Source organism: Parasteatoda tepidariorum, chromosome 4 (assembly GCF_043381705.1).
Source record: "Parasteatoda tepidariorum isolate YZ-2023 chromosome 4, CAS_Ptep_4.0, whole genome shotgun sequence".
Lineage (NCBI taxonomy): Eukaryota > Metazoa > Arthropoda > Arachnida > Araneae > Theridiidae > Parasteatoda > Parasteatoda tepidariorum.
Window position 1 is genome coordinate 44,620,082 of NC_092207.1, and position 15,923 is coordinate 44,636,004.

A 15,923-nucleotide genomic window follows, 5' to 3' on the forward strand; every position below is an offset into this window, starting at 1 on the left:
TGATTTTTCGAGTTTTTCTGCATTATTTGAAATTTTCCGAATAAAAAAAAAAAATTATTTATAGGATCCTTAAATATAGAATTTCGTTTTGTAGTTCACTTTTCAACTATCTTCTTTGAATCCTCCTGAAATTCAATGTTTGTTTCCAGAATGTTTTAATCTTTTTACAATTTATATTTAAAAGACATGACTGTATGTTCCTCGCCTTTCTCATTGATGAAGATTGTTAGACAAATTTTATTCCAGTTTAAGACAAAAATAAAAAATTAATTAATAAAATAAATATGATATGAATCTTGAAAAAAAAATAAAGTTGAAAATAATATGTAGTTTAAGTTTCTTTCTCTTTAATTATTAAATTTACATTGATTTAGTGCTTATCATCACTGTGCAAATCGTTTATAATTACTTTTAAGATCCTTTAATTTTCTATAATATTTAATTTTGCAGAGTGGCAATCTTTTTCTTTTATTTAATCTAAACCATGATCATTATCTTCATTTTAGGTTATATATTCTCTGATTTGGAAAGTACATAATTTTGAATATAATTTCAACAACAATATTCAATATGTAGTCACTTGTAATTTTGATTCATATTAGTTTAGTTCCCTCTTTCAATTTTTATAAAATCAAAGCTTTTTTACTCCTTATGTACCAAATAAATTTCATTATAGTTTATAAATAGTACTTCCATGCAGGAACTGGAAATTTTACACTAACCGAGTAATTACCCTTATTAACTGCCTCTTTACGTTTTGAAAAGTTCCAGTCAACTATCATTACTTTTAAGGAAATGGCATGGCTTGATAACCTTTGATAAAACACTTTATTACTGAAGTCTGAATAAATCTTTGTAAATTTTTGCCCTATAAAATTTTACTCTTCCATAAGGGTTAGTAAATTGAAGTACACTGAAATCACATTTGTAGCTTTTCTTAGATTGAAAATATAGTTAAATTTTTCTTCCTATTTCTCTACTGCTTGATCTTTATCCAAAATTTTTCCAAACATTTTCGTTTTATAACGCATGCGCTATCAATTAAACATAATTGTTTATTTTTATTTATTTATTTATTTTAGTTGAAATTTTCCTTATACAGTTGCCCCCACTTAATTGCATAACTGATTAATTACCACTTTAAAATCATTTCTATTTCTAAAAATTTCGCAAGAGCTAATAAAAAAATTTTTGGTAATCTTAACGTTAGACTTTTAATACTAGTTTGGATTTCGTTATTGCTGAATATATTTCAATTAATCAGATTTGAAAAATATTTTATGAAAGAAAATACGTGCAAGGAGTTAGAAGTAAGACTACGATTATGCTCTTACTCTAGTGAGCGTCCAAAAAATGTGAATATATAAAAAAAGGAAATTGAAATTTTTTACAAAAATATAGAGAATTTAAACATAAACATAGGAGTGCTCATTTAATTTTTTTTTTAACTTTTATACATTTTCTTATTTCGCAGTATTCAAATTAGTGAGTTCTCAAATAATATTTTATTTTTTAAGCCAGCTTTCAAATTCTTTTAAAGAATAAATTATAAAGTTTAGAGACCAATTGGATGAATTATATTAAGTTATATAAGCATTTTCATTGCTAAACTTTACCGCATTTCAAATTGAAATTTATTTCAGGAAAAATGAAATAAGGAAAGAGAAATTTCTGAATAGAATATTTTCTGGAATGTTTTATTCTGAGAATACATTCTTATTAAAAAGTGATTTTTTTTTAAAACTAAAATATATGATTTTCATTAGAGAAACCAACGTTTAAATTAAATCACAAAATAAGAAGTTTGATTGAAATATTTAGTTTTCCTGATTGAAATTTTAAACCTGGTCATATTATTAGACTGAAAATTAGGTTCAAATTCTGTTCAGTTGGGTTACATATTTTCAAACTTGGTGTATGCAAAGGATATATGACTATGCAAGAAATTGGAAAAAAGTTTTTGATCACAGTTTGGATCAATCTGTAATTTCTTTCTAGGACGTTTGCTGATATGGATAGAGACTAGATATATAAATGATTTAGAAGAAATCACAAAAAATGGAATCATTTCAAGGATATAAATTCATAAATGTAGACTATGATCTTTGTAACTTTTTTAATTCACGTTTGTTTATTATAGGTCCGTTTTATTTATTAATAAAACAATTTTTTTTTCTTCTTTTTTTTGCTCAATTATTGATTCGTTATAAAATAAAAAAATTATGCAATTCAAAATTCCAATAAAAGTAATACTGAAAAAACATGTTGAAATCAATAGTAAATTTAAGTTCATATTCTTCCTTACACCAAAAAAGGTAGAGATTTTAAACAAAAGCAACCACAAGAGGAAATTCTATAAAAATTTTGCAATTAACCACTTAAGTTTTTCATTTTAAACTTGCTTCAAGCTATTCTCTTAAACGTTATCTTATAGTTTATACCTAATGTCTACGGCATGCATAATGTGATAAATATATTGAATATTCATAGATATCATAGACAAAAAAAGATTTTGCCTAAATGTTTCAAATACAATCTGTTTGAAACATTGAACTATTTAAAATCAAGCCTACTTTAAATAATAATTGCTCTCGAGGTATCCACCTTCAAATCAATCTAAACACTGAAGAAAAAATCGGAGAACTGTAAAGAAATGTGAAAATGAATGCTCTTTGGATATCTTCTTATATTAAAGTTAAAAACTAAATTTTTTATTGAGTTGTACAATGAATAATTTTTTAGAGTGATTAGGGGGTGTACTCGCTTTTAGCAACACCAACGTTTATTTGGGCCAGAATTTCCTCAAGTAAGAATTTTCACTTATATTTCCTGTACTTTACTTGTACATTTTTTTAAATTTTTTTTTGAATGCCTGAAAATTCTAATAGAATTAAATCTGTTAAATTCTGAAAAATTCAAAAAAATAAAAAATTCTGATCACAAACAAAATGAATTATAGCAAATCATGCTTATAACCATGCAACACATAGTTTGCATGGATTTAAAAAAATTACGGGCAATTTTTAAAATTTTCATAGGTTAATATTGGCATTAAACCAAGAAATACATCGATTTGAAGGATACGCATTACTATTTTCAAACTAATTTAAATATTCCATCATGTTATTCAGAAATTTCTCTTTCCTTATTTAATTTTTCCTGAAATAAATTTCAATTTGAAATGCGGTAAAGTTTAGCAAGGAAAATGCTTATATAACTTAATATAATTCATCCAATTGGTCTCTAAACTTTATAATTTATTCTTTAAAAGAATTTGAAAGCTGGCTTAAAAAAATAAAATGTTATTTGAGAACTCACTAATTTGAAGACTGCGAAATAAGAAAATGTATAAAAGTTCTGATTTAAGTATCGAAAAAGAAAACTATTTTCCTTTCTGATAAATTTAGTTACCAATGTACACGACCATGAAAATTCTTCGGAAATGTGATTAAAACGAACACGATAAAGTTTGCATAGTTTAATAAACCATTTATATTGCTTTCGAAATGCGATTGCAAAAATAATTATTAAAAATTTAAAAACTTATATCAAAAATTTACCAACATTATTTATTTAAAACATATAATTTCATATAATCAAACATATTAGTTTATAAGCATCAGTTCAAAAATATCAGTTTAGTTAAAACAAGTTGATTCAAAACAATTTGATTTAAAACATATCATAACAGTTATTTTATGCTTTTTCCTCAGAAATAGCCAGAGAAAAGCAGCTTTTGCTATATAAGAGGAATACAATAACACTTAATATATAATTCCATTTATAACTAACATTTTAACTACCAATTAACACAACCATGAAAAAAAAATAATATATATATATATATATCTGTAAAAATTTGATCTTTAACACCTAAAAGATAGATAAAAATAAACTTTAAAAAATATTATGAAATTGTTCACATAAAACTGATAACAAAATTCTGGTACTTCTCAAACAGTAGAAGCTTTTATGATCAAAAGTGAAAATTCATACAGTAATGAATATCTGCTGTATAGCAGCCATTCTCATTGAGCTACATTACGACATGAATACTGCAGAATTTTAATTCATAAGCCACATTAAAAAATATTGATTAATATCAATTTTTACAGCTCATTAATATACTTACTCCCGGTAGTCGTAAATAAAAAAATAGCTTACATTGTGACATAAAACAAAAAGGGAAAAAAAGTTTTTTCATAGCATATCATTGTACTTCATAGCATAGAGAATGACGTAAACATTCAGAACATTTGGAAACATACAGCATAAGACACCAGTGTCTTTTCCTGCTTTAAAGGTAAAATCTTAAAAACACATCTCACCTCCAAAAAATAATTTTCAAATTTGCTCATATTTGCAGTAGTTTATCATTGAAATTTCTTTAATTTACAAACACTGTTATTGATAATTTTTGAATATGAAAGGGGAAAAAACTTTTCTGACTACATTTTTTTTTTTGGAATTTATATTTTAATAGAAATGTAATTCCGATAGTTTTTTTTCTTCAAAAGTATCAGACTGTTTTTTTTAAATTAAAAAATATCAATATACTTATGCTTGCAATTAGGGCGTCAAGTATAAATATATTTGTGTGTGTATGTATATAAGGCATTACGGTGTCTTATCTGCGTAAAATACTACAAATACTAGTACTAGAGCCGCGATGGCTCAGGGGATAGAGCGTTTGCCTTCCAATGAGGTGAACCGGGTTCGAATTCCAGTCATGGCTGGTTGATACGAATTTCGCATTCGGCTTGCACCGACCACGGTGCTGACGCGAAATATTTTCAGTGGTAGGCGGATCATGAGTTAAGAGCCCCCTTGCTGTCAGGCTAACCGTGGGAGGTTCTCGTGGTCTTCCTCTCCGTGTAAAGCAAATGCGGGTTAGTTCCATCAGAAAGTCCTCCACGAAGGCAAACTTCTCCCAATACAAGATCCAGGAGTTCCCTTGTCTTCTGGATTGGGTTCAAAGTTACAAGGCTACGGAGTTGAACATTAGTAGTCGTAAACTCAAAAATTGGGTCGGCAGTTCAACGACGGTTATAAAATATAAAAAATATTAGTACTAGTGCTTTTATAATCGAATTCTTAATATTTCATCTTTTAATAAGCCGACCAAGATTCTTCAGTTTCAATTAATTATTTTTTTTAAAAAAAATTTCAATATAATAATTTTATTTTTACATAAACACAACTTATCATGAAAGCAAAAAACAAATCCATCAACATCTTCACAATCCAGTTTCCAATAGGAGTTAAGGATGAATAACGCTAAGCGTAAATGTGCACGTTAGGAATTCAGGAAAGTATGAGAGAATAACCAGCATTCTGATATAAACGCGCACATTAATGATTAAGATGGACAGAAAGAGCAAAATTTTTGCTTTCTCACCATTCCCCATCATTCGCCTTAAGGATGAGGGAGGAAGTTCATACGAATCGATAGATGGACGGTCAGAGGGGACAAAATAGAGCGGAATATCAAAGAGAATAGATGACGGCTCCGATATTAAGTCAGGAACACGAGGTATCTCCGCCAAAGCAATAATAGAAATTTGTAGGACGACACATAAAAATGGAAGAGAAAAAAATATCGCGGGAATGACTGAGTGGTAATATTGACAGAATAACGGAACGCAGGACGATTAGAAAATCAATTGAAGACTTATGGGGAAACTAGAAATATACAATGTCAATAAATTCCCTTAATCAAACAGATATTATTTTCTTTTGAGTGAATCGATTATTTTTTATTCAATTATCACATACATACCCCTTAAACATGTGTTGAGGTTCTGGCGAAATATTTTCTTTGAGTGGCAGTGAACTAAGGCAGAAATTGTTAAAACAAATTGAATTTTTATATATCAGAACTTATATGATCATTTGCCTATCTGATGATTATTTAAAAGTAGTGGTGGATCGAATTCTTTTATTTCTAAATTATTAAAATATAAATAAATTACTTTTGCAACCAATAGTGAATATTTTTACTAAAAATTATGGAAATTTTGTATCGTAGTGATCACATGCAACTGCGAGAACTTAGATTTTATNAAGAAATGCATTTTACCTTAATACACACATCTGTAACAGTATCCGAAATCGGAAGTCATCAGTTGCAAGTTTGTTGATAATAGAAATTAAAAATTATTGAGGAATTTTTCTTCAAATGTTTGGCGTGTTCTGTTCCTGAAAGATTTACTAATATTCTGGAGATTTTTTTCAAGTTCTTCGGCCTTTTCCTTAGGGAAATTTTGTTTCTTATTTGCTGCTAAAAAATGGCGTCTGATTCAGTCAATGACTTTGATGGCAGAAAATGTGATTGTATTAAGTTAATGTCCGATATTTACAGGCTCCCGCTAGACGGCGTACTCGAGCGTTGCGATCGCGAATATCATATTAAAAATATTGGAATAAAAATCATTTTCGGGTATTTTCATAAAATGCTAAGGCTTCAAATCTGATTTTATAACATATTTTTTATAGTGTAAAGTTCATAAAAATTTTTATATTAAATAAAACCGTTTAATTTTTACATTGAAATTACGTTTAGGAATCTAAAATGTGATCGTTTGCTTGTTCATTATAATCGTTTGCTTCTTAAAACAAGATATTGAGTGTTATGGATTTTGGAAGAAATTTTAAGATTAACTTAAATTACTTAAATGTTAGAACTATTAACTTAAATGTTAGAAATTTTTTTATATATATAACTACACATAATAACTTATAAAACAACAATGTTACTCTGGAATAAGTTAAAATAACATAAAAATAAATATTCATATTTACCTTAGTCCTATGGTTTAGTTGCCCATATATAAGATGATAAAGAGCAAGTAAAGTTTTGAATCTCGGTCCGTGGAAACTTAATACCTTGATATCTAAATAATTTGACATGCATACGCACATGCATACATGTACATATATAAACTGCAAATACAAATTATTCCTGTACATACACTCATTTACACATTACGTGTAATAACAAACATACATGCACCGTATGTACATGCGTACATTGCATGCACATGCAAATATTTTTGTACATACATACATTACATGAGCATATAAACTAACACAGCATGTAGATATTACATACTAACGTACGTACATAGAACGTACAAACCGCTAATGTGTGTACATGCAAACGTACATACATATGTACATGTATTTTATATACACAGGTATGTTTATACATTATGCGTATAAACAGCGTTTAAAGATATACATTGTACGCACATACATACATTGTATACGCATACTTACATACATGCGTACTATTAGCGTACACTTATATAACGTAATACATGTATACTTATATATATAATATGCCCATATGTACATACATATATTGTCCATGCCTGCGTACATAAAATTTTGCTTTTCCCTGCGTACATACATGCGTATTGTATAAGCATAGTTATGTACGTATAATTTTCAAGTACAAACAATGTATGAGCGGGTATACATTATACATATATAAAAATATTATATTTACATTAGAGCATTGCATTTACATTCGTACCTTTATGGTATATGCACACATTCATACAAACATTATAAGAATACAAATATATCTATGTACATTCATACATGTTCTATGTATGCATATATACGTCTATATAGATATGTAAATACATGCGTTGTTTCATACGTTAGTATATTTATATGCATACGTGCATTTTATATACATAAAATATGTATGTAGCTACATGCGCACACACTGCATTTACATATAATTTGTAGTCGTAATCGTAATAATTTGTATATTTTGATTATATGTAAACACATTGCATGACCATAAGTATTCTAGATATACAAGTACATGTATATGTACATACACTACATGTGCATGCAAACATACATACATACGCAAATGCATTCTATATACCCAGCTATCTGTAGGTATCATGCCTATAAACAACGTTCTTACATATATATTGTACGTACATTGCATACGCATACGTACTATCAGCGTACATTTATGCAATGTATGTACTTTTGTGCATGAGTCATGAATGCATGTATATACGTTATACACCCATATCTGCACATCATAACATGCATTGTAAAATAGTAAATTGCATTTTTAAACGTGCGTACATTTTATGTACATAAAAATATGTATGAGTCTACATACGAACATACTGCATTCATATATGGTATACAATCATAATTGCTTGTAATCATACATTTTGATTACATGTAATCACGATTACTTGTAATCAAATTACATGTAATCATGATTACATGTAATCATATATTTTGATTACTTGTAATCATGATTACATGTAATCTTTTTTGTTGTGATTACTTGTAATCACGATTACAAGTAATCAAGATTACAAGTAATCGATTACTGTAATCAAAATTGTAATCATGATTACAGCTGTAATCAAAATATTTGAAAATTGTAATCATGATTACAAGTAATTGATTACTGTAATCAAAAAATGTAATCGATTACATTTTTGGCCAACTCTGCTGCGGATGCATGAAGTAATTAGAGCCACTCATACAAAAAATCCTTTTAAAATTTCAATTTGCTCGCTTTGGAGGAATTTTTGAAAAATTAATTTTTCTCATAGTCTAAATTTAATTTCACATTAGGCATTATTATAAATTAAGTTTTAGACGATTCTGTTTTTATCACTCGTGCTCGTTATATTTTAGCCCAGCTTAATAAAAACCGAAATTCATTAATAGTTATAGTGCGTTCAATAATATTACTTTTTAATGATTATATCAGACTAGCATTTGTAATATCAAAGAGGAGTGACGTCACCATATTAGTTAAAAATTTATTTGAACCCATGTGTTTATTTTGTTTATACTTAAATATTTGCAACGTGCTTCCTTTACACAGGCACTGTAGTTGAAGTGGGAAAAAATTTTGTACTAAAGTGCAATATTAATGGAAAAAATTACTTGATGTGGTAAATTTTGTTATAGCCACAAGAAATATCATCATTTTTGGTACCAAAAAATACTTTATTCTGACGTGTTAAACTTCTAAAAACGTGTTTAATCTAATCTAATTACGCAAATTCACAGGTAAGGACAACGCACACACTCTTAAAAATTCTTGGAAAATGTGGTTAAATAACATTTTATTTAGTTGTTCTTTTTTAGCATTTTCTACCAAAACAGTCAAGTAACTATAAAAAATTGTACCCAAACTGCTAATTGTGAGAAAAATTGTTTAATTTTGCTTTTAGACTTTTCATTTTGCCAATTTTTATACTATATTTACTTATTTTTTCTTTTCGTCTATAAAAATAATTATTTTCCGTTCCAATTCTCTCCTTTTTTCAAAGTAAACAACAACAAAAAGTACCTAATCAGAAAATTTATGAATGAATAAACAAGGGCAAACTGTGATTGAAATTTCCTACTTCTCTAATTAACATTTAAGTTCCAATGTGTTACCAAATATATGTAAAATATTTAAAGTAATATGTTCATATATTTGTTATAAATGAACACGAAAACAACAAAGATTATATTTAACAACAACAAAAATTTCTCTGCAGTAAAACAAATTCAAACTGCATAAACAATTTCAAAAAATCCATTAAAATTTCGTTGCTTTAGGGCAACCCTAGGTCAGACATCTTTGTAAACATTTCTCATGTACAAATTTACAATAAAAAAAATTAAAGCAAAATCTGAAGAATTTATGCATACAATTTTAAGACAATCTAAAACGGCTATTTGTAGTTACTGCTGACACTTATGAATGTTAACAATATGATCAATTTATGATCTTTTTCAGTATATCAGAAGAAACTAAGATACGTTGTATAAAGGATCCGCTTTGTTCGTGGTCGTGGTTTGAAGATGACTGTTTTTGTGAAAGGAATCCCTGTGACACACTCTACTGTTACCCTGACCAAAATAAATCGGACGAGATCTGTGCCTGTTCCATGCTTCTTTGCGATTGGAATGGTACCGCGGATGGATGCTATAAATTTAAAGCAACCGATGGTAAAATGGTGTGCCTCTGTAAAGATTCATTCTCATACGCACTTTACCACCCACCGCGAAGCAGAGGACCCTGCAACCCTAATGAAAAGGACTGCAAACCACCTTTTGGTAAGCATTTGTGAGATTTATTTAAACTGTATACAGTAGCTGGCCAAATTATTAGACGCGCTATACGATTTTATGTAAAATGTTAAGGCGTATTTAGACGATCCAATTTCTTGAACAGAGATTGATATTGCTGGAAACTTGTTTTGCTTTGAGCTTGGATCGTGTAAACAATCATCCAAGAACTTGGTCCAACTTCTTGGATAGTAGAGCATGTTCTACTTTCCATCCAAGTTTTTTCTCCCTTAACCAATCTTAGGTTTTGTGACGTCAACAAGCAGACAGCAAATTATGTCATTTTGTAGTCTGTTTTCATATATTTTAGTCCAAATAAATTGATCTATTGCGGTTTATTTGTGTTATTATGATTTTATTTGAATTTATTTAGTAATTTTAAAAATTATGTAAGTATTATTTTATAATGTTGAATAAGAAAAATGCGCATGCTCAAGTTTTTCTCTCGACGAATCAGTGACATTCAAGAACTTGGATAGTGTCGACGAATCATCCAATTTCTTAGACAGAGAAATCCCTCCAATTTCTCGGATTCAAGAACTTGGACCGTGTAGGCCTTTTATTACCAGGTTGTACTGTGCAGCTTTATTGTTTTTAAGCTGCTGAAACCGGTTTGATTTTGTTTACGTTAGTATATCAATTGGTTACCATTGTAATGCAGTACGTTAAAAATAAATATAAATAAAAGTACATAAAAATCTCCTGAATAAAAACCCATTACATGCAACCCATTACACGCGTTTCCATACAAACGCGTGCAAAACATGTAATTATTAAGAAACTACACAGCGTCTAATAATTTTTCTAATTACTATAAAATATTAATATTTTACCTGATATAATAAATATTCTATATTTATATTTGAATATTGACACGACCCACCCTATTTGTGTAGGGTTTACGTCAAGCAGAAATTGTACAATCAATAGAAATAAAAGTTACAGAAACACCCAACGGGGCAAACAGACAGTCAAAAGACCATAGTAATAAAATCAAACACAATAAAATCACAATGTAATAAAATCGAACACAAAAAAGTTAAAATTACTGAGATAACATCGTAATGGAAAAATGCAGGTAAAACCGATAAAAGAAATATTAAAAAGTTGACAGTGATAAAAACCCCCCATGAAAGCATATAATCAAGCCCTAGTAGAAAATATGAATGACAAATAATGAGTAACATAAAATCATTAAAGAAAAAACATTAAAAATGGAATAAAGTAAAACAATAAGTTAAAAGCCGATGAAATGCCTGAGACACCCAAGAAGTAGGGAGCGCAGGTTCCGAGTGTTATTGCCTGTCTCCGAGTACATCTTCCAGTGTAGAGATGATAATTTTTCTGCAGGCCAAATTGGCAAAACATTGGTGTTGATTAAAATTGGTAAAAATATTGTCACGAAGTGTCCGGAATTGGGAACAATTGAAAATTAAATGATCGATTGTCTGTTGTTCCCCACAGTAATTGCATTGAATGTTTTTATTAAAAAGTCTATTTTGATGTTCTCCGAACACTCCATGACCCGTAAAAAATTGGTTAAAATAAAAATTTGCCTGCAGTCTGTTTAGTTTTGGTTCCTTGAAGAATTTAAAAGTTTGCCTACCCTTCCCAGAACTCTGCCACTCCCGCTTCCAGCGACTCATATTCTGTGATTTGACCACGGTTTTAATTTGGGCATTGGAACTGGGGACTTCAATTGAGATGTTGCAGTCACTCGTGGCTTCTTTTGCTGCCCGATCCGCCTCCTCGTTGCCTTGAATGCCCACATGGGCTTTGACCCAATTGCAATCAATGTTGTCATGCCAAAGAAGTTTTATCTCTTCCACAAGTTTTGAAATAGGCTTTGGATTGTTTAGTGCTTGCAACGAGGACAGCGAATCGGAGTAAATGGTTGCCCTGGGATAATCCATGTCAGAAAGCCATGAAATTGCCCTTTTAATTGCCACGAGCTCTGCAACATAAACGCTAGAGTTATTGGTGAGTCTGATGGAGGCCACCTCAATAGTCTCACCATCCAGTTTCACAATCATACCAGAGCCTGTTCTATATTCCTTATCGTTAGTATTGGGGTTGGCGACCTCCATCCTCGAACCATCAGTAAAAATTTCAAGTCCCGTATTGGTTGGTAGAGACTTACCGTAGGGCACAGAACGAAATTTGGATGGGTGAAGCCTAGATGGAGGACAGTCAGGACGTGCAGTCTGTAAAACAGCCCTAATATCCGAGTCAAAGTCTTCCAGTCGCCACTGCCACCTAAGTCGTTTGACACAAATATCATTAATTACTTTAAGGTGAATAGGCTCCACCCCCGCCAGTATCTGGAGGGCCTCTGTGCTGGTAGTTGCATAAGCTTTAGTTATGAGTATTAGCGAGGACCTTTGGATGGAATTTAATTTATCATTGATCTTATTAGTATTACGATACCAGACACTGGCGGCATATAAAATAATGCGTTCTGTGGCCCGCAGGTAGATGGTTTTAAGTATTTTTGGCTTAAGTCCCCAGGTCGCCCTGGCCACCCTTTTAATAAGATTGTTAAAGTTTCCTACTCTCTCCTTGACCTGGTTAAGATGAGTATATTATAAGATTCTATATTTATATAATATATCGTCAAATTTATCCAATCGTCAAATTTACATTATAGATCATCTAATTTAACCAATTGATACACGACCGTAAGCAAGTGCAAACCGGTTTCAGTCACGTAAAAACAATAAAGCTGCATAGCATCACCTATAATTAAGATTTTACATAGAATCTTATAGTGCGTCTAATAATTTGGAAAAGGACAGTAAAACTATTAAAGAATTCAAACTAACTATTTGGAAAAAAATTACCGAAGCATTTCAAACTAACTATTTGGAAAAAAATTACCGAGAAATTTCAATTTTTATGGACGAATGAACTCATGGGGGAATAAAGACACGGAATCACATAAGCGTTGCTCAAAATAAAAACTGCATCACTTAATAACTTTTGAGTTAATGGTTGGATTTTAACGTACTAAGATGCGATCTCAATGGTTCGAGGACTGAAAACGTGATATGTTGATTAACTAATGCTGATTACATTTAAAGTAACAACATCAGACGAAAAATGTTTTTTTTTCTAAATAAATATATCTTTACTCTGACGACGTTGGATTTTTAAACTTCAAGCTATACAACAGGCCGTATTTTTCAATTTTTAATTCCCCAGAACTATTAGACCGACTCCCTTCAAACTTTAGATTTTAATATTTAATATATATTAATCATATATATTAACATATAGTGTAAAAAATTGTGCACCTTGCATTTTAATATTTTTTCGACTATTAGTAAGCATAAAGAATAAACAATTACAAAATACCCATTTTTATTTAATTTTTATCATAGAATTATATTTGGATGAACAGGTATTAGAACTTTTTTATCTGCAATTTCTTCTATTCGTTTATCGATTTATTTATTTTAATTATCATTTATATTATACCATAATAAAAACAATTTTGAATCATAAGGTGTAAATATTTTTACATTTTCTAGAACTCTGAAATTTTAGATGAAATATCCAAATTTCATTGAAATTCGGGCCAATAACGTTTGAACAACAAAACTAAAAAAACAATCGCATTTTTAAGTTTTCATTTCTCCAGAAATATTGTACTGATTCTGTTGAAGTTTTAAATTTTGTCATACATTTTCGATCGTTATTGAATTAAATAATCTAAAATTATAAAAAAGAAAATGGAAAAAATTGCGTGATTCGCTTAAATGAATGTTAACACAAAAATGCGAAGCGATATAAAGCGAAATTACATTAAAGAGCTCAAACATTCGATTGTTCCAATTTTATTACATATTTTACAGGGTGTGGCTACCACCAGTATTTTGAGAGTCAAACATTCGAATTCATTTATTAAAAGGTATGCATACTGTACTGTGAAAGATTTTGATTTTACCCGTTTTTGAGTCCAATTTTGCAATTTAGTTTATAATTTGATCAAGTTGATTAACCTCGCTGAGGTCTGCCCTTAAAACTATGAATGCATTTTAGTATGTGGAAACCTAATCATTCGAAAACAATTCAATTATTTATCGACAAGTTACAGTTTTTAATATAATTTTAAACTAAAATAATTGCTATTATTTTTAGTAATGAAATATTAAGCAATAAAATAGTCGATTTCTTAGAGGTATTTTCTTACATAAATCCACACATTTGTAAAATATATTTCGAGCATATTGGATACCTTGAATTATGCTTAACATTATTGTTATTATAAAACATATCACATCATAGTTAACATAAAGCATTATTAATATTGTTTATTAAAATTAGGTTTCCTGAATTTAATTATCATAATAAATTTAATTGATTTAGAAATGGAGTTCGGAACAGAAGATTTTAACGAAACCCTGGATCAATTGAACACAACACCGGAAATAGAATTTCTTCTAAAGAAATTGAAATTTTCAATGAGTGATGATGCCAAAGATGTAGAGCGATTTTACGTTCCTTCTACTTCCGTCCTTAATAACTATGGAATGCCATTCGACAACATGATACTATCATGCCATTACGGTCCATACGATTGCGAGTAATCACTTTTATATTTTTTTTAAATCTCTATAAACATGTTTGCTTCATATTATAGAAGTTGTGCTGTTAAAGAAGGATTTAATTGTTGGTAATGAATGCATGCTATGTATCATTTGCATGTCAGTTGAATTTTTGTGCCTTAATATTGTAGCTTAAAATAATGATGAGTGAAAATGTTACGTCGATTTTGTCTTACATTTAGAGTTACTCCCAGGTGGCGTAGCCAAATCTTTCAACAAAAAATAAGCACCTTTTAAGTACTTTTCAAGCACTCAAAAATATTTTTAAGCACTATATACATTTAAAAAAATGATAAAATAATTTTAAAAGACCTTACATGATCTTGATAAAATAACTAGTTTCTGACAAAAAACTCTTTTCTTGATTATATTAACAGTTATAAAATGGTCAAGAGATTTTTGAGTTCGATCTCAGAGGATGGAAAATGAAGCCTGAAATTGAGAATATCTTGAAGAATGCAGCAGAGTTGCACATACGAGAGCAATTATCTCACCGAACCAACCTCAGTAGACGCAATTGTGGAATCCAAAGTATTTTATCAAACATGCAAAATGATTGGCGCTTTTAAACGCTACGGACCGAATGTAAGCGAAACTGGATTGTGGTCGAATGAATTGTTAAAACGTTGATTAGAACAATGTGAAAAGCACGTTTTTGCATAATACGAGGCGAAAATAGACATTGAAAGGAAAAAAATTCTCATTTTCAAAAAGGGGAAATTAAGAACTTTTTAAAAACTCCCAATAAAAAAACACCATTAAGGGCTTTTAAAAAACGAAAATCGAAAATAAGTACCCTTAAGTACTTTTTAAAACCATGACTTACCTCTAAATTTCTTAGTTGTGATTTAGTTGTTACCGCAATATTGAAAATTTATTTACGCAAAACTACAAATGTAATTATTTTTATTGTTTTCTCAACAAATATGGAATGTGAGTTCATAACAAACTAATTGGCCATTACGACGCATACGATTACGAGTAAACTTATATACTTGTATACTCACAATAAACATGTTTGCTTTATGTTATGAAGGTCGTGTTTTTAAAAATAGATTTAATTTTCGACTATGAATGCATACCACATATCACTTGTATGTCAGTTGATTTTTTTATTCTCGTAATATTGTATCTTAAAAGAATGTTCAGGGAAAATGATCGATCGATTTCATCTTAGCTATAGAGACACTTAGATAT

The 15,923-nt window shown here is 29.5% G+C and overlaps 1 protein-coding gene across 1 annotated transcript in view; it reads left to right on the forward strand.

Annotated features, from left to right (window-relative positions):
* LOC107449434 (acid-sensing ion channel 4-A-like) overlaps positions 1–15,923 on the forward strand; it is a 76,607-nt gene that overhangs the window by 19,478 nt on the left and 41,206 nt on the right. The window contains exons 3-4 of the mRNA XM_071180508.1: positions 9,788–10,107; positions 14,488–14,704. Of these exons, the coding sequence (XP_071036609.1) occupies positions 9,788–10,107; positions 14,488–14,704 (537 nt within the window). The remainder of the gene's footprint in view (positions 1–9,787; positions 10,108–14,487; positions 14,705–15,923) is intronic.